Below are 19916 nucleotides of genomic sequence, written 5' to 3'. Positions count from 1 at the left end.
CATATATATATTTATATAAAATAAATAAATAAATAAATATATAAATATATATATATATATATATATATATATATATATATATATAATTTTATTTAAAAAATATGTTTAGTTTTTTATTTCATATATATATATATTTAATGTATATATATATATACTTATATTTATATATAAAATTAAATAAATATATATATTATTTTATTTTATATATATATATTTAAATATATATATATTATTTGTATATATATGTATTTCTTTTTTTAATATATATGTATATTTAAAAAAACATATATATAAATATTCATATATATATATATATATATATATATATATATATATATATATATATATATATATATATATATATATATATATATATATATATATAAATATTCATATATATATATATATATATATATATATATATATATATATATATATATATATATATATATATATATATATATATATACCGGTATATATATATACACACACACACACACACATATGAAACTGAACCGTAATGAAAAAGAAAAAAACAATAATAATAATAACCTGAGGCACGACTTTACCTGTTGCAGCTCGTGAACGCATACGTCATCCATGTTAATAACCGGCGGCTCAACCGTTGAGCGACAGCGCAGCGGACCAATCAGGGCAGCGATCGTGACAGGTGTCGATCAGCCATTGACCAGTTGGAGCGGGCAGGGGGCGGGGCTAAGCGGTGACGTAGCGCCGCAGCCTCGGCAATGGCAAGTGACAGAGCGTGAGGGAGAGACGGAAGTTTTCCTGCCGCAAGTTGTCATTTTTCTGCTCTTTATACGGCATTAAAACCCGCCCCGCAGGAGTTTATACTCCCAACCCGCGAGGGAGATCTGAGATTCGTCCAGGAAGAAGTGAATCCGGGTCGGTGTCGAAGTGAATTGAAGAGACGACAGAAGTTTTTGTCGGCGTTAACTATGACGAACAGAGAGGATGAATACGACTATCTGTTCAAAGGTGAGAGATATTCCCTTACCTTTCAGGTCCCCCTTCACCTGCGAGCAGGTGTCATTTGATGCCGTTTGAAGCGTACCTGACGACAACAGGACAGGAGCAAAAAGTCGTAACTTTTAAGTGTGTTTCTTTGTTTTAAAACTCGTAAAAATGGCCTTGCAGATAAAATAACATGTACTTTAATCTGCATCTGCTGCGGAGTCATCATCTTGAGGGCGATGACGTAATCACCTGGGGGGACGACAGGTGGTCACGTGATCGACCACAGACCCCAACACTCACCTGGATTAGTTTTACCTGAATATTCAGGCTTTACTGGCACACATATTCCTGGAATCTGGGTGGAAAAACGTCCCATAATGACTTTTCTAGTAATTACACTCGTTTAAAAAGACCTTCTACCTGTCCAGGTGCTTTGAAAACCGTTTTAAAGGAAGTAAAAAGGTCACTTTTCCACTTTGCCATCAGATTATTTAACCTTAAACATAGTAATCACTGGCCTAACGAGTTTGACCCCTTTAGGAAAAAGGAAAATGTGACTAATACTTGGACATATTTCTCATTTCCTCACTTAGTTATAATGTAGGAGTGATTTAAAAAGGTCGTTTAAGTACATTTTCCTTTTTTGTCGTTTACTTTTTATTGGTTTAGATTTTTACATGTAAACAAACAGTCAAACAATCAACATGAAGACTTATAAATCTGTACAAAAGTATCAAGGGGAAAGTAAAGGCGTACATAAGGGGACTGGTAAACACCTCCAGGAAAAGACAAAAGTAAATGCATAAAAAATATTATGATAATCCAGTCAGAAATTACCTGAAGTCCGGTTTTATGGTAGAGTAACGCCTCTTTTTGTGTTCTTAAATTAAAAGTAATTCTTTCCATTACATAGATGCTGTACACAATATCAATCCATTCATCTACACTAGGTGCCTCCCTCTTCAGCCATTTCTTTATTGATTTCTTACAAGCCAGCAGTAATATTCTCATTAAGTACATTTTTCATCGACGTTAAAAGAGTTCAAGAGGATTTGAGAATACAGTATGGAAATTATCCCTCAAAATATTGCTACAACATAAAAAAAGACTGTTTATTTTATTATTTAATCAGCAAAACGGGCCAAATCAAGTCTTCTGAAGAGGTTGTTAAGTCATTTCTCCACTATAAACCGAGAGGCAATCCCACGGCGTGTCATGTGGTCCTCTCATAAGCGAAGGGGGTGGCCTTCTCAAATGTAGATCACTAACACAGTCATGTGTTGCCAAACTGGAAATACCTGCCGGCCGGGAGAGAGTGCAGGGACAGGTCGGCCTCGCCGGCGCTCGGATGCCGTGACCTGGTTCCTGCCGGCCGGACCATTTCTAATCATTTTCTTCTAATCAGGACGCTGATAAGCTGCCGGTGGCTGAAATCAAGAAATCTCGTTGTCACTGAAGCCTCCTCCTCCGACATCCAGGAAGTCGTCCCAGTCGACTCCTTTCCATTTCCATATACTACTTGTCGTGATTTCAGACGCTTTTACGTGGCGTTATTCACTCAAACGAGATATGATCCGATAATGTCAGTAAACATATAATAATAATACTAATAATAATCAATTTTATTCATAGAGCGCTTTTAAAAGATCTCAGATGCTTACTTTTTTTTTTACCGTTTCATTATTTATGTAACAAAAATAAAGACAAAAAGAGCAAAATCAGATCCACCTCCACCAGCAGGAACCTCAGAAAATATCTTAATTCCTTATGAATTACTGGAAACAGTTCTTTACAGATTGAGGTGCATTACCGTTGCTTCTCTAAGACCACTGCTGATGTCTTTCCTTGTTATTGTGTTAACACACACCTCAACAAACTGCCAAAACATCTGCTTTTCTGGAGTCTGAACCCCTGAAGATGATCAGTGATCAATGATGATGATCTGGAACTAATAAGGCGGTATTGCCACATGTTGTTTTTTCTTTTGGACTTTTGGATCTGCTGTTTTTTTAATAAATAATCTGAGGTTATATTTGTCGAATATTCAAACTCAGGATCGTAGTTGTTGCACAAAGAAACGAGATTAAGAAGAGGAGACAAACTCTTGCACAACTGTACTCTTTTATTGTTTATATATCTATATATATATGGACTCTTTATCACTTATTTCTACTCTTGCATCAGTTAAGTCTCTGACGAGGGTGTAGAACTGGATGCAGGAGTGTCTGAATGACTGACATGTCATAGTTTTTTCTGACGCTAAAGAATTTAAACTCAACAATAGGTGATTGAATGGGTGTGTGACGAAGCCTCGACTTTACCAGTCCGGTGGCAAAGGACCCAGGAAACGTTGCATAATGACTTTTCTCCTCCACCCAAGATCCTTTTGTCCCGAATGAAATTGAAAACGTTGTGAGAGCGAAGGTCTAGGCTGCTGTTACGTATAGCCGCTTTGCTTCCTCTGGTTTCATTGTTGTTGTTTCTTTGTAGGGCTGCAACTAACGACTATTTTAATAGTCGACTAGTCACTGACTATTAAAACGTTTAGTCGACTAATCGGATAATTAGTATTTTTTTCTTAAATTTAGTATGAGGTTGCTTTAATTATGTGGCAAATGATAATAAACGCAAGAATGATGGGTACTTCAATGAAAAATAAATATTTTATTCAACTTCTTTGGACTGCATGCATTTAATTTAAAATACTTTTGTCAGGCAAAACGTTAAAGCTCTCTTTTAAAGCCAAAATACGATTAATATCTTACCAAGGCGAGTCCATTTCGTTCAACACTCCGACGTGCTTTCTCTTCAAATGCTCGTGCATTACCGACGTGCTCCCGTGATAAGCAAGGTCTGCTTTGCAGACTTTGAAAGTGATCTTTTTATTCGCCATATCCAGCCTTAAATGCTCCAAAACTTTTGAAGTTTTATTACGCACAGCTGCTGCACAGGACGCCGTTATTTTTGTTTACCTGCTACCGCTCGGCGGAGACGCTATTTTGCACGCGCGACTCTTGGCCGAGATTGTATTGAAGTGAGACATTTCACTCCGTTGGAAAAACACGTCTGGCGACAATTGTCGACAATGGAATTCATCGTCGACAATTTTGGTTATCGATTTTTGTCGACAACGTCGATGAATCGTTGCAGCCCTATTTCTTTGTAAACTTTGTTGATTGATTTTTAATACACAAATTGACAATGATAAAGTGCATGTAAATGACAGTAACATAAGAGCCAAAAAACAAACAAAGAAACAAAAAAAAAACAGACAGTTGGCTTGGCCATATTTCACGTATTACAGTGACAATAACTTCACTTTTCAAATCAAAATAGAAATAAATAAATGAATGACAAAAGGTAAATAAAAATAAAGTGGAATCTTATTCCGGTGTAACTGGGATTGTGACTTTCTCTGCATAGGCAAAGAAAGGTCCTCACATTTCACTAAATATCTGGAAGAGCCTCTCGGTGTGTATCAGATTTTTTCAAGCCTCAAATTGTTGAAAATCTCTTTTATCCACAGTGTATGTGATGGCGGTGTTTGTGATTTCCACCTCATTAGGATAAGACGTCTAGCCAATAATGTCACAAAAGCTATCAAATCTGCTTGAAGTTTAAGCAAAGGCAGTTGAGAGATGCCAAACAAAGCAGTAATGGGATTAGGCTCAATAAATGTCCCAGTTACCTCTGTCAAAGTATTAAAAATTGAAGTTCAATACTTATACAGGCAGAGGTGTCAAAAGTATTCACATTCATTACTCAGGTAGAAGTATAGATACTAGAGTTTAAAAATACTCCTCTAGAAGTTGAAGTATCAAATCAGTTTTTTACTCAAGTAAAAGTATAAAAGTACTGGTTTCAAAACTACTTAAAGTATAAAAGTAAAAGTAATGTAAGGGGGAAAAAAGCCATTAAGGACAAAAGCCATTGAAAATTAATGCATCTTAGTATAATGCAAATATATTAAAGAACCATATATGTGTACTATTGAGCATTAACATGTGTTTCAGAGAGCAGACGCGTACAAACCAATAGGGTGTCGGAATGGTATTATGTTTATACTTCTCATCCAACCACAACCAAATTCACTCTATCCGGATGGCGCAATTTAACTGGATAGTTTTTTTTTAAAGGCCGAAATGAAATAGAGTAACGAGGCTGTTTTTAAAATGTAAGGAGTAAAAAGTACAGATAATTGTGTGAAAATGTAAGGAGTAAAAGTAAAAAGTCGTAAAAATAATTACTCCAGTGAAGTATAGATAACCAAAATTTCTACTTAAGTAAGGTAAGGATCATAAACCTTACAAAGTCTCTCTGGTTTCATTGTTTGGGGGTGAAGTTTGTTTGTTTCTAAACGCACTGTTTCTCTACATCAATGGGATGGAAGTGCAAACACGGCGGCCGCTCGGTTGGTTAATGCCGTTTCAACATTCCTAAGACGACAAGTTCCTGTTTCCCAACGAGCAGGGCGATGAGTCGGTTCCCTCCGCCGGGCCTGACTCACCTGACTGATGTGGAAGTGCAGCTCAGACTGACTCCCACCCGCCATGAAAACAGGCTGAGTGTGTCGAAGGGGAAGATCAGGTCTTCGTTCCTGCTCTCGTGAGTCAGTAACGAGTATCACGAGAGAACAATGGCTTCCAAGCAAAACATGGATTTTAATTAGTCTCAGCTCGTGGTGCTGGTTCGACCGGGTTGTTTCCTCTTTTATTTCAACTGTCAGAAAATCTCTCGGGGCTTCAGTTAAAAAACATCAACAAAAGCAACACGAGTTTAAACCCAAATGAAATGTGAGTTTCAGTGTAACAATAGTTGTTATATTTCAACAGAAATCCCCACAGTCTTACTCAAAATAAGATCAACAGCAAAATCGGACAGGAAATTCAACAAAACAAACTGCCTCGTTCATCTGTCAAGCCTCAGACAGATGCGTGGATGTGTCTTTATTTCTTTTTCCTGGTGATGATGTACATCCCTTTAAAGTTAAATCATTAACTAATGAATTGCATTGATCCCTAGAAAGGAACATTAACAGATGTGATTGGTCCTCTAGTATTCACCGCTACTACTTCTCCTTCTTCTTCTTTTTCTTTGTTGTTGTCAAACTGGATTTGGAGGAAAGATTTCTGCAGCGTCAGTAAAAACTGCCGTTGCTCAACATTTATGAGCTCCAGTGCTCACGAGATCTGCTTCCGCCGCGCCGTTGCTTTCTAGGAGCTGCTTCAAGGACGTAAAAAAGGAATTAAACTGCAGGAAAAACAAACCTCTGCCACCTAGTGGTCAGTGGTGTCATTCCAAAGGAACGACTGCGTCAAAGGAAACTACGACGTTTGTCCTGCGCGTTCGTTTTGTTTGTTTTATTTAGGATCCCCGTTAGCATTAGCAACAGCATTAGCTATTCTTCCTGGGGTCCGACATACACACAACACACAAATGAACACTTAATACATAACAGACATACATTATACATGAGAAACAAAACAATATTAGACACAACTCCCTTAGTCACAAACAACACAGAGGAGAAATAAATCACCATCATTCTCAGACATAAATACATAGAAATGAAGTCAAATAAAATACCTTCATAAACAATACCTGCCTGAAATGACCTTATCTTAAAATTCTTGACCACTTTTCACCTTTATTGTGATAGGGTTTACATACCTGTAATTCTATTCCTTTCCAAATGTCAAATCATAATTCATTACATTTTAAAAGATATTGTTTCAACTGAATCTTAAACCAATCTTAAACCAATCTCTCCTACATGAGAAATATGAACTGGTATGGAGTAGGACTGGGGATCGATTCAAATGTCAAGAATCGATTTGATTTCGATTCTTAAAATTCAGAATCGATTTATCAATATTTAATTTGATCCGATTCGATTCCGATATTGATTTGGGTTAGTGTTTTTTTTAGCTGTTGCATGAATTATATGACTGTGTAGTTATGCAACATATTAATACCAGTATTATATTGAGATTCAACAGCAAGTATTGGCAACTAATGTAAGGACCAATCACCCCCCAGAATGCTGATAGAACTGCTTTCAGAAACCTCGTGGGGCAGAATTACCAAACAGATCCAGGGCAGCAAACAGAGTCGTATGAAATCGCTTTTATTTTTTCCTACATTCCGTTTAAATTTTTTCCTTTTTCGGTCTATTTCGGTTTTTATTTTTGAGAATTTGGTTTTTCAGCATTTTATGCAAATGTTACCCCATGACAGTATATAAAGTAATGAAATACAGACAATTTGTCATGGCAGACATGGCACTAGTTATTCTCCTGTCCAACAAAACATTCCTTTTTTGGACATAAACAAAAAAAATTCCAAAAGTTGTAATGTAATGATGAAAAGAAAAATCGATCTTTAGACATATGAATCGATTTTTAGGAATTAAGATGAGAATCGATTTTAGAATCTGAAAATCTTTTTTTTTTTTTTCAACACAGGCCTAGTGTAGAGTTCCAGCCAACCATGTCTCTGTAAGAAAAAAAAGTTCTCTGTATCAAACCTGTTCTCACCCTTGGTAGTATGAACCTCCTTTCTGAAGTCATTCTTGTTCTGTAACCATGGTGAGCAAAATGATAGTATAATCTGTCATACAGTTGTTTCAGAGATCGTGTCACCAGTATATTTACCAAAGTATAAGTAGATCTTTGTCTTATAGATAACCAGCCTAGATTCTTATGCGTGCTGGACACATTAGATCTATAAGGACACAATAGAGCACAACGTGCAGCTTTATTTTGTGCCACTTGTAATTTCTTCACATTATTAACTGAAGTATTTGACCAAACTACGAAACAATAATCCAGTTGCGACAAAACCAAAGCATTCAAAACCTGTGCCCTAACATCTAGAGATAAAAACTTTGAAATTCTTGACACGCCGTAAATGGCAAACTATTTTAATGTTTTCTTTGCTCATAAAAGCTGTCACTTTGTGTTTTACTGTATTATTTTTTGGCAGTGACCCATAAAAATGAACGTAGAGATTCTGATTAATCATTGATCACCTGTATGATCAGAAACTATTGTTTAACCGTCGTAGCAGTCCTTCTCCCACCGCGTTTTGGTGGAAACCGTCAGCAGATACAAATCTCTACATGCACAAATTCCTTTTCCCCAAATGGAGATTTGAGTTTCTCCGGCGGATTAATTTTTGCAGGGTGACAGCTTGATTTATGACCACAATGTCTGGAAAGCATTTGAACATTTATTTACAAGCTCAAACTCTGACGTGCGTTGGCTTCGATCCGTACAGTTGAGCAGATTTTAGTTATTGTATTTATACCGGACTTCTATCTAGACAGTTTTTGTTGCTTGTGGTGATGGTGGCCACCTTTCATTCAGTGTTTTAGGGGGAGAAAGATGAAAGATGCACATTAAACACTAATTAGGAAACAAAATTAACCAGAACAGGTGTAATTCTCTTCTGAATTTCCAGTTTCTTGGCAGTAATATTTCATCTTTGCTTCCTAAACATGTATTTTGCTGCGATTTTATTCAGACGGATGCATTAAATGGAGGGTCTGCTGCCCAAAACACTGTGGTCCCACCCATGTGGTCCCACCTGCGTCCAGCCAGACCCCATGGGGGTAACTGCTCGTCCACCAGAAAACCGTTGAGCTCTGGTTCCAGGTTGGAGTCTCAACGCCCCGAGTGTTGGGGAGGGATGTGAAGCCCCTGATCTTCCACGGTCCACATAAGTGGGTCGACTTGCCTTCAGTCTGCCCCCCCAGGACCAATCTGTCTTGGGAGACCCTACCTGGGGAAGTTAGTTAGTTAGTTAGTTAGTTTTCAAATTATTGTCCTTTCGGAAATTCTTTTTGCATCTGTGGCAGTCAGAATACATGGTCAAAAAGTGCAGTATAGTACAACACTATACAATAACATAACTTAACACAATGATCCTAAAGTGCTTCACACCAAACCTAGTGGATTATGAAATTAATAATGCATCTATAAGTTGCCCGAGTCAGTAAAGCTCATAGGACCATTTGTGTACAGAAAACCCTCTCCCCCAATGAACGGTTCCTTTCACTCCACTCTTCTTGCGCTTTTCCACCAAACCGGTTCCAGAGCTGGTTCTGGGCCAGTGCTGCTGCTGGTTCACAACTCGTTTAACTTGGGAACCAGCTGAGAACCGGTTTGTTTTTCAATAGTTTGAAATAGGGTGCTGAGGGGAGCCATGTCATTACGTCGCTGCAAACGTCAGTTACATCGCTGCGTTTGCATGAAAGTTGAAGCAACAACAAGGTATCTGCTCTACTAGGACTTGGTCCACGTAGCTCCTCCGTGGACACATCTCTAAGGTGCTTTCACACCTGTGGCCCGTTTTTTTTTGTTCCGATTCAGGGGCTAAATCGATACAGTCGTTTCGTTTCTCGTTTGTGGGGTTTGTGTTCACATGGCAAACGTCTGTAGCGGTTCAAAGCTGTTAACAAATGCCATGCGTGAACCAACTGTTCTCTGATTGGTCAGAAATTAACGCGGAAGGAGTTTCCTCTTCTGTACCCCGGGAAAAAAAACAAGGCCCTTTCACATTGAGGGTGCAAAGCGCAGACCGCAGCCGCCGGCTTTCCCATTCATTTATATGCAACTGCTCTGCACCAAGCTCGGTGCAGAGCGGAGCTCAGCGGCGGACGAGAGGCCGCCTGCCGCAGGGTTTGTGCTACTCAAACCCTGCCCGAATTGAACATTTTTTAATTTCACCGTGCCGCGCTGGGACGACATCTCTGCACGTCCAATAGGAGAGAAGGTGGTGGAGGCTGCGCCGACTCTTCTCCTTGTGCCGCGGTCGCACATACACATGAATGGAGTTGTGTCGGTTGCTGTCGATTATGTTCTCACTACAAATAAAAAAAATGAACCGTTTCAGGTCTCGAATGGAATCGGGCCGAGACCACCTCTCCTAGGCGATCTCGGCTCGCTTGTTTTGTCCAATTGCTGTGTTCACATATACCAAACGTTCCGATCTTTAGGGGGAAACGTTCCCTTTTCCGGAACAACTGCTCCAAACGGGACAGGTGTGACCAAACAGTTGGTTCACGCATGACATTTGTTAACAGCTTTGAACCGCTACAGACGTTTGCCTTGTGAACACAAACCTCACAAACGAGAAACGAAACGACTGTATCGATTTAGCCCCTGAATCGGAACAAAACAAACGAGCCACAGGTCTGAAAGCACCCTGAGATCAGGTCGTAGTTCTGCAGACTGAGTCCAGTTCCAGATGTTATTTTTCCTATATTTATATTCATGTGTTAGCAGTTCTTTCCTCTAGCCCAGCAAAGAGTTGGTGCTAACTTGGAACCGGGTTTTCTGGCCCGGAGCCAGTTCTTTATCCATGGAAACAGAAAGGCCGGTTCCAAACTCAGCCCTGGCCCAGAACCAGAACCAGCCCTGGAACCGGTTTGGTGGAAAAAGGGTTCAAGAGGAGCTGGTGGGGGAAAGGGAGGTCTGGGTCTCGGGTCGGGCTGGTTTTTCCTTCTCCTTAACTCCCCTCTTTCCGTCTGCAGTGGTGCTGATCGGAGACTCCGGCGTGGGGAAGAGCAACCTGCTGTCCCGCTTCACCCGCAACGAGTTCAACCTGGAGAGCAAGAGCACCATCGGGGTGGAGTTCGCCACGCGCAGCATCCAGGTGGAGGGCAAGACCATCAAGGCCCAGATCTGGGACACGGCCGGGCAGGAGCGGTACCGGGCCATCACGTCTGCGTGAGTCCACCACCACCGGCGCTCCTCCAATCAGCCCTCGTCTGGTGGCTCTTTTCATCCTAACAGGATATTTCTCAAAGTGCTTTACAAGAGCATAAAAAGCTCTCCACACACGACGCACTCAATCACCGTGTTCGGCGTTAAACACTCAATTACAGGCGACCGGAGAGGAGACATCAGCCTGAATTGATGGCAGTAATTTGTATGCGAGAAACACAAGAGGCTGAATAAAAGAATCGCTGAAATCGGTGGAAAAGAAAACGTTTAATGAAATGAATTCTGTCGCTCCAGAAATCCAAACCGGAGGAAATAAATGCTTGTTCCCGATTCTGAGTTCGGTGAATATTTAATTCACTACAGAACAAAGAATAAATCAAACATTGAACGTCAGACACCTTTTTCTGTGAGATATTTAGGCTTCTCTTGAGTTTTTATCAGTGTCATGTTTGTCAGGGTGAAACTGCAGATTATAGATAGATATTCAAACCATCCAAAGAATCTGCGTGAAACAAGGATGAAAATCAAGGTTGGACCCTCGTGATGTTCAGCGCCGCAGACGCCGTTAGAAGGCCGTGGAAGACTGGAACCATCTAGTACCAGTCTGTCCTGCAAAGGTGCTTTTATTTTGAAATGATGCAGAAACGCTGCCGGAGCTGGTTTTTAAACGACCCGAGGAAGAGAGGGAAACCGTCCGACTCGTTATCAGCGCTCAGGTCCGGATCCTGCACCGGAAACGAAGCAACACGTGTCCCATTCAGGCGGCGTCTCTTTCAGGGATGATTAGTGATTAAATGATTCAGGAATTCAGATTTTTATTTGTTTTTGTCGTCCATCGTCTTACTGAAAGATGAAGAGTCCACGCCCCAACCTGGTCTGAAACCGGAAACCATCAGACGAGAACAGGACAACATCCAAAAAAGTCTTAAATCCCATTTTCCTAAAATAAGGCCTTTTTAAATGTCTTAATTTGTCTTAAATCTCAATCCAAGGGTCCTCATTTTTAAATATTAATTTCAGAGGGAATTTATCCAGTCATCATTAAGAAGTTGTCTTACACTCTGAAAAGGAAAAGTTTATTTCATCGTTTTGAGGAGAAATAAATCTGTTTACCGGTTGTTAGACGCCTCAGTCAGTGTTGCCAGGTTGAGCCGGTTTCCTCCCAATTGGGCTGAAAAATACGGGACTGAGCAGGTTGATACAATTTGTACTACTTTTCCTGGTTTTTACTAAATATTTAGGAGAAATTATTAACAAAAAATGTTCCATTATTACAAAGAAAGGTAGAAACGTACACAATAAACTCACTGATATTTGATTTGCTTTAATCTACTCAATTTAATTGTAGTCTTTGTTTGGAGCCTGAACTTTTTGGAGGCTATTTAGTGGTGTTATGAAGCTTAAAATGTATTACGCATTTAATAATCAACGGTTTTAACATAGAGAATATGATTCGGGCTGGTTTTTCATCATTTCGGTGGGTTTTACATCATGTCTGGGCTGGAACCTGTCAGATCTGGCAACCTGACCTCAGCGCTGGATTTCTTAGTGAAAATGGTAGATGGTACATTTGCTCACTTGCAAACGGAGGCGGGTGTACAGGACTTTCTCCGAAAATTAGAATTAGAATATTGTGATAAAGTTCTTTATTTTCCGTAATGCAATTTATAAAAAAAAAAAAAAAAAAAGTCATACATTCTGGATCAACTGAAATATTGCAAGCCTTTGATTATTTTAATATTGCTGATTATGGTTTAAAGTTTAAGATTAAGATTCCCAGAATATTCTAATTTTTTGAGATAGGATATTTGAGTTTTCTTAAGCTGTAAGCCATGATCAGCAATATTAAAATAATAAAAGGCTTACAATATTTCAGTTGATTTGCAATGAATCCAGAATGTATGACATTTTTGCATTACAGAAAATACAGGACTTTATCACAATATTCTAATTTTCTGAGACAGTCCTAGATGATGGATGGGTGGATTTAACAGCGTCCCAGTCGCACGTTCTGTCCCAGTTAATATCAAACTAACTAGAAATAAAGAAACGCATATTTTAATTTAAATGACGGCTTAAAATGCTGTTGAAGAGGGCCAGAATGATTTAAAGCGATGCCTTACTCTGCTTCTTCTACGTCGCTGTGAACAGATGATGAACAGATGATCCTCAGTAGTTTTTAGCTGCAGGGTTTATTTGTTTCTGGTGTGTCGGAGCCGACTGAGAGCATGTGACCCGGTCATGACCAGAACTGTGTCTAACTCACGGTAACTCTGGTGTGGTGGCGTCCAGGTACTACCGCGGGGCCGTCGGAGCTCTGCTGGTCTACGACATCGCCAAGCACCTGACCTACGAAAACGCCGAGCGCTGGCTGAAGGAGCTGCAGGACCACGCCGACAGCAACATCGTCATCATGCTGGTGGGCAACAAGAGCGACCTGCGCCACCTGAGGGCGGTGCCCACGGACGAGGCCAAGGGCTTCGCAGGTACCGCCTCCGCCCGGCCCAGGAACCTTCCTGTGTAAAACCAGAGCTCCAACCTGCTGCTGACTGTTGTCCTGTTTCTCCGTCTGCTGTTTCACAGAGAAGCACGGCTTGTCTTTCCTGGAGACGTCAGCTCTGGACTCCTCTAACGTGGAGCTGGCTTTCCAGACCATCCTCACCGGTGAGTTCCTCCTTCCTTTACTTCTGTGTTTTATTTAAAAACCAAGTGGGAGTTCGGCCTCTTTAGAGGTCTGATAACTTATGGCACTTTTCCACTAGTACCTACTCAGCTCGGCTCGGTTTGGTTCTTTTCCACTAGGGGTCTAACGTGCCGAGTAGATACTTTTCTGTAACTACTCTGCCGAGGTTCTAATCGGGCTGTTTCTGACGTCATCACACTACAGGCCACCGATTGGTCGGGGGGTTGGAGTCAGACGTCTGAGTCAGGATGTGACATCAGAGAAAGAGCGACTCTGACGGCTTCTTGTTCATTTTATTAGACCAGCAACGGCAGCAAAAGTCTGTTTGGTGATCCAACTCTGAGGTGCAGATGTTCATAAACCTGGTGGCTGAGGAGAGAATTAAAAAAGGGATCTAGACGGGCGATAAGGAACGACCAGGGGCCGGATTCACCAATATGTTCTTAAGAACGATCCTAAGAAATGTCTTAAGATCTAAAATTAAGAAGTTCATAAGAAAGTTCTTAAGTGCAATTCCTCAATATTTTCTTAAGAACTGTCTTAAGAACTAATTTCTTATTTTTCCTACTTAAGAACTACTACAGTATTACATGCTGCATCAGTATGTACTGTATACTGCATACTAAATGAAGGATTCAGTAGCTGCTCCACCAGACCGTTCACACAAGTATCCCAGAATTATATTATATTATATTTATAATATTATTATTCTTCTTCATTTCATTATATTCAGTCATGCAGCTGAAGCGAGACTTCACTACACCGATGCATCGCTCCACAATATTGCGGGTCTTTGTTTGTGCAAATTTGTTGAAAAAGGTGATATAAGAGGCTTACCTTTTCACAGAAGAAATTTTAAGACAGGTCAAGGTTGTCTTAAAGTTAAGAAAAAATTCAAGAACTAATTTGAGAACTTTTATTTCAAGAATATCATTTATTCTTAAGTTTAAAATACTTAAGAACTTTTTTGGAGAATATGACTTCTTCTCTTTTTCTTCTTAAGACTGAACTTAAGAAAAAAATGACACTTAAGAAGATTTTCTTTCTTAAGAATGTTTTGTGAATCCGGCCCCAGATCCACCAGGAGCTCTGTCACTTCATAGCTGCTCGTGGCTCCAGCTGACTTTTCAGCAGCGCTGAGACAAACATTAAAAAGCACAAAACAAACAAAATTAAAAAGCGTCGCCGCTTGAAGCTTCTCTCACTCTCATTTTTTTAACTTGATATGGAACACAAGCCACAGACCCAGCAGCACATCTATCATCTCCTCCAGGTTCTACATCTTTAGTGTCGTCTCCGTTTAGATCACACAATCAAATACGTCACAGCAGCTTCGCTCCAACTGATTGTAGTGGAAAAGAAACCAGGCAGTACAGCCGAGTAAAGCTGAGTAGGTGCTAGTGGAAAAGTGCTATAAACATCTTCAGCTGACACCTCCAGCCTGGCTGGGGTGGATTATGTGGCAGTACCGCTCTTCTGTCACTAGATGGCAGCAGCAGCCATGAAATCCGTCTGATGAGCAGCTTGTTGCAACAAGACCTGAAAGCTGGTGCTGGTTCCTGGTGGTCCAGGTCCTGCTAGTCTCCAAGGAAAGACTGTTAGATAGATAGATGGACAGATAAGAAGAGGAAAATAAGCAGAAGTGTCTTCTGGGACGATCCCATAGCGAGCAGCGTTCCCACTTGAATTACCCAGAGTGCTCTCCGTCTGCAAGCATGCGCTTCTTTCGAGTTCTGCCTAAACTTTACCGGGGTTTCAGCCGTTCTGCTCAAGCTGCAGATTCACCGGCCTTTTATGATTTATAAAAACTCCAAAGCAACAACCCCGCAGAGTTAACTTTGCTCGTAAAGGCGGGCCGACGGGAGCCGGACTCTGGACCCGCCGGCCCAGGGCGGAGAAGTCGTTGCTTGTGTGGCAGGAGCCGGATCCCGGGTCACGGCAGGTCGGCCCGGCGGTTTATTGTCTACATGTCTATAATGAGTCATGATTTCACCTCCTGACGTGTCTCAGCTTTAAACGCTCTTCTCTGCCGAAGCCCAGGGTTTTCTCTTCTTCCTTTCTTTCCTTTTTAGTATTTTTTTTCTTCCACATCTGGCTGCAGTTTAGTTTAGTTTAGAGAGAAAGTGGTACGGCAGGATAATAAGTCAAAGTGGTGCTGGATCCACCCATCAGGCCTGTGGCATCTGAGCCAGGAGAGGACCTGGACTCGACCCCGTGTCGCACCCCCCCCCCTTTCTTTTCCTCCGGTAGTTTCCGTTAGGCCTGATTCTTCCACAGGCGTGACGATGCCAGTTTGGGGTGGAAAGAATCCTCCGCCGCTGCTGCCAGTTTTGCCATCCAGTTTGTCGATATATGTCCCATGATCCCCCTCTTTTCTCTCTCCCTCTTTCTCTCAGCCATCTACAACATCGTGTCGCAGAGGCAGATGTCCGGCCGCGCCGACTCCGACTTCTCGCCGGCCTCCAACGTGGTGCCCATCAAGGTGGAACCCACGCAGAGCTCGTCCAATAAGGGCGTCTGCTGCCAGAGCAACTGAGACTCCTCCTCCGACTCCTCCCCCTCCGACCCGGGAAGGACGGACGGACGGACGGAACGAAGAGGCCGGTAAAACCTGTCTGGTTTAGGAGAACCACAAAGAGGGGGACCAGGGATCGGGGAGGGGAGGGGGGGGTCTGTAGGAAACATCATCAGAGCTAACTCACAATCCAACATCGAAATCCCCCGGGTGAACCGTCGGTTCGTCCTCCCCGCGAACGCCGTATTTTACAAGCTGATAAACGCTTCCTCCTGGATATTAGGCAGTAAAAAAAAAAAAAGAAAAGAAAACATTAAAAGGACTGAATTACACTCGTCTGTCACCGCTGTCCTTCCTGGTTTTTCCACCGCGGCGGAATATTTGGATGATTACGTCCCTCGCTGTATTTATTGAACACTAGATGAATGTTCGTCCTGAGGGTTTGTTTGCCTTAGATTTCCCTCCTTGATTTATCCTCCTTTTCCTTTCTTCTTTCCTCTTTCCTCCGAGTCCTTCGCTTCCCCCCCCCTTCGCTTGCAGCCGTATATCTGTGTTTATTTTTTTTCCGGAGGAAAAGTTAGCGCCTGATTCTTTTCCTAAGTGCTGGAATCTGGTCGGTGTGTCAGTCGGGTCTCGGTCCGACGTCTCCGAGCGATTTCCTCTTAGCTGTTCGCCTGGTTCGCCTTGTTCGCCTCGCTGGGATGGAGGGATGATATTTCAGAGGGAGGGGGGGGAACTCAGCCCTGCCGTCTCCGCTGCACCAGAGGAGGAACCACGTTTCCTGTAAATCCTCCGCTGCCGCTCGTCTAACCGGAACAGCACCCCCCGTTCCCTCGCTTCACCTGTCTTTACTTCCTGTCAAAGGGGCGGGGCTCATTAGTATCTGATAGTTTAACAGAGGAGGGAGCGCTTGATTGATTGATTGATTGCATCCAGAGGTGGTGGGCTCTGACGGTGGCCGCCGTGCCGACGTTCCCGCGTCGCCACGACGACCCCCTGATGGTTCCGCGGGTCTGAACCCGGGTGGTGAAGGTTGGGGATTTTTAAACCTTTATTCTATTATCTGTATATTTGGACTGCATATACATATATATAAATAAATCTCCTTTGTTATAGCCGCTCTCGTTTGTCTGATTAATCCTCATCACACCTCAAGTCGGCGGATCGGTGTCAAATTTCGAAGATACTATGTTTTTTGGGGGGAAAAGGGTTTTAATCATTATAATTATTATTATTCCAATAATTAGTCTTCCCTGCTCGAGAAACGTTTCACAAACTTCCATCACCGGGTCTGTTTCCTCCGTTCCTCTGGGTCGGCTGGCAAACATTTATTTATTTGTTGTTTTTCATATTTCCAGAGTTGCAGTGGAGGATTTTTGAATTTAAACCTGCGCTTTTATCCTGTTTTCATGTTCGTTTTTCTCTTAAATTCACCGTTGGATGAAGTCTTGATCACACCCTCAAATTAGTTTTATTATTTTTGGGACTTTTATTTCTTATCGGTGACATAAGTTTGCTCTACAGTTGAACTATCGTGGTTTTTTTCCTTTTTAAACAGCAATTATTCAGATAAATTAGCAGAATTACGGTTAATTAATGTCAAACATCGACAAAGATCCTTCCAGGTGGGGATCCGTCACCGCAGAGACGGTTCTTCGCCCAGTCTTTGCTGCAGTGGTGTTAGATGAGGATATAGAGTTTGGTCGTGCCGTATCCGGCGCTGGATATTTGATAAAAAGGGGGGGTTGCTCAGCTTTCTAATAGAAACCAAATCCAAGCAGAACCTCTGAGGAAATCTAAAGTCTGTTGACAGTTTTTTACTCCTCAAACACAAACATCACACCAATATTTGTGAGCGCGCCTCGCGCCGGAGTCGCACTTTCTCTTCAAACAGCTTCAGATTTAGTGCATTTCCGCTTCAGGTCACGACCTTGGGGTCACCATGGCAACCCGCAACTGGACTCTTTCCCAGACAGAAAACCAAAACGTACTCTTTCGTTAGTTGGAGATCATTTTTGTTTTATTAGAAACATTTACAATACATCTTGAATCTTGGAAAAATAACAAAGAACCAGAACTAACATGGCGCAGATACAATAATAATAATAATAATAATATTAATTGATAATAAAAATGTCTCCAAAAAATGTAATTCACAAAAGAACATGTGCTATAAGAAATAAACCTGCAATATCGCCCACCCGTGCACGGGCGTGGCACACTGTAACAGATCTCAAAAACATTTTTATTTCTTTTTTTTTTTTGAATTTTTTGTCTTTTTTTTCTTCCATCCATCAAAGTTGAGGATCAGCCGCCTCCTCCACTGTTCACAGAGAAACCAGAAACCAGCGCCGGCTGCTGCCGGCCCCAAAAAACTAATGCACTACAACCACTATTAGACCGGTATGAAACACCTCTACTGTGCTGGAAAAGTTGGAAACGCTACCAAGAGACGAACTGTCGAACTGTTATCGGCCCCTTTTTTTTTCTGGAAAAAGGTCGTGAGTTTCACCAGCGAGCGCCACGTCAGTCCCCGGCCTTCGCGGGGGCGCCGGAAAAACGCGCCCTCGACGCTTTCGTGTCGACTTTAGTTTTAGTGTTTTTTTTTTATCTCGTTAACAAACGGAACTTGTAGTTAATCCCAATGCGGTTGCTAACCAAACGGGAGTCTGAGGATACGAGGTCGGACTCTGACTCGGACTCGGGACGGGTCGGGGGGGGTCGGGTCAAGGGGGGGAGGGGGGACTGAAGTGGTCTTCGTCTGGCTCCAAACTCGTGTCAGCTTTCCACTTTCTAAAGAGACTCCAACTATGAAAATCTACAGCGGAAAGACGGTCGCCGCGCGCCGCCAACGCCGCCGCTACGGGGGGCGCCGCCGCCGCCGCGCTCGCGCCGTGCCTCCTGTCTAAGTGACCATACAACATACATGCAAACTAGTACGGTAATGAATCTGTCGTGTGTCTGCGTGTGTGTTTGTGTGTGTGCGCGTGTGTGTGCGTCTAGTTACATAGATCTACACAGTGCCCTGTTGTCTGCTCCTTTCAGTTAACGGTTATATACGCAACGCCCCTCTCATCCGGGTGGCCACGCCCCCTTCTGGGTGAAAACAGTTATTCGTAAACAGGCGGGAAGTTGGACGAGACGGATAGCGCTGTGTCACGTGACGTAAATAGAAAGGGGAAAAAAAGTAAACGGTAAAAGTAGCCTGGTCAGCCGTCCCGACTAAGACATACGACCAATCAGAGAAATGAAGCATGTGTTGTGGGCGGAGCAACTATCAGACTCGAATCAACAAGAGACGTCCAAAGCGGCGTACCCTGTAGTAGCAACGCAACAGCGTTCCTAACGGTTAAAACTTGAGTTAAGAGGTATATTTGCCATCTTGGTTGCGTTGCATCATGGCTCTTGGACGCTCCTGTATGAGTCATCACATAAAGCCCCGCCCACTGGCCCTGTGGTGATTGGTTCGGTATGTATTGTACCAGTGGAAATGGCTACGAATGGGAGGGGAACCGACATGTTTTGCAAGAGTTTTCACAAAGTGGATGAGTCGGTACGGCTGGCCGGGCTAACCGCGGAGAGGTCTGGACGTTTTTCTACGCAGACGACATGCAATTGTTTGCACAGCCGTCTTATCTACCTCCACTAAAGTCCTATTCACCGCCGGTCACGTCTGATATCCTGTTTTCACCCAAAGGTAAAAGGGGGCGGGGACATGTCCTCATCTGTCTGGGCTTTTCTGTCAAAGCCGATGACTCTGTCGCCATCTACCGAACGCAGACGGCGTAGCGGATGTAGAAAATATGTAAATGAAGGCGTCGTGTGTGGCCTTGCAGGCGAGAGGGTCGCGGCTGCCTCATTCATTCCTAGCCTTGCAGTTTTGATAAGAACATTTTTGAATAAGAAAAAGCGAGTTTTTAGATTACAGAGGAAATGAGTGATGCGTTTCAGTCAGTCAGTAACATGGGGTTAGTTGAAGAAAGGCGGGGGTGGGGGGGTCACAGCAAGCAGCACT

The 19916-nt window shown here is 42.2% G+C and overlaps 1 protein-coding gene across 1 annotated transcript; it reads left to right on the top strand.

The window, feature by feature from the left end:
- Positions 1–737: 737 nt before the first annotated feature.
- Positions 738–17016, top strand: rab11al (RAB11a, member RAS oncogene family, like). Its single transcript, XM_061717411.1, has 5 exons — positions 738–996; positions 10511–10706; positions 12996–13189; positions 13287–13367; positions 15783–17016. The coding sequence occupies exons 1-5, from the start codon at positions 957–959 to the stop codon at positions 15920–15922; spliced, it is 651 nt and encodes a 216-aa protein (XP_061573395.1). The 5' UTR covers positions 738–956; the 3' UTR covers positions 15923–17016.
- The last annotated feature ends 2900 nt before the right edge of the window (positions 17017–19916 follow it).

The sequence above is a fragment of the Cololabis saira genome, chromosome 3 (genome assembly GCF_033807715.1).
Source record: "Cololabis saira isolate AMF1-May2022 chromosome 3, fColSai1.1, whole genome shotgun sequence".
Classification (NCBI taxonomy): Eukaryota; Metazoa; Chordata; class Actinopteri; order Beloniformes; family Belonidae; genus Cololabis; species Cololabis saira.
This window is presented reverse-complemented; position numbering and strand designations above follow the sequence as displayed.

Coding starts and splice junctions, on each gene's coding strand:
- rab11al (XM_061717411.1), top strand. CDS start 957: ATGACGAACAGAGAGGATGAATACGACTATCTGTTCAAAG. Junction 10,707..12,995: donor TACCGGGCCATCACGTCTGC/GTGAGTCCACCA, acceptor GGTGGCGTCCAG/GTACTACCGCGGGGCCGTCG. Junction 13,368..15,782: donor TTTCCAGACCATCCTCACCG/GTGAGTTCCTCC, acceptor TCTTTCTCTCAG/CCATCTACAACATCGTGTCG.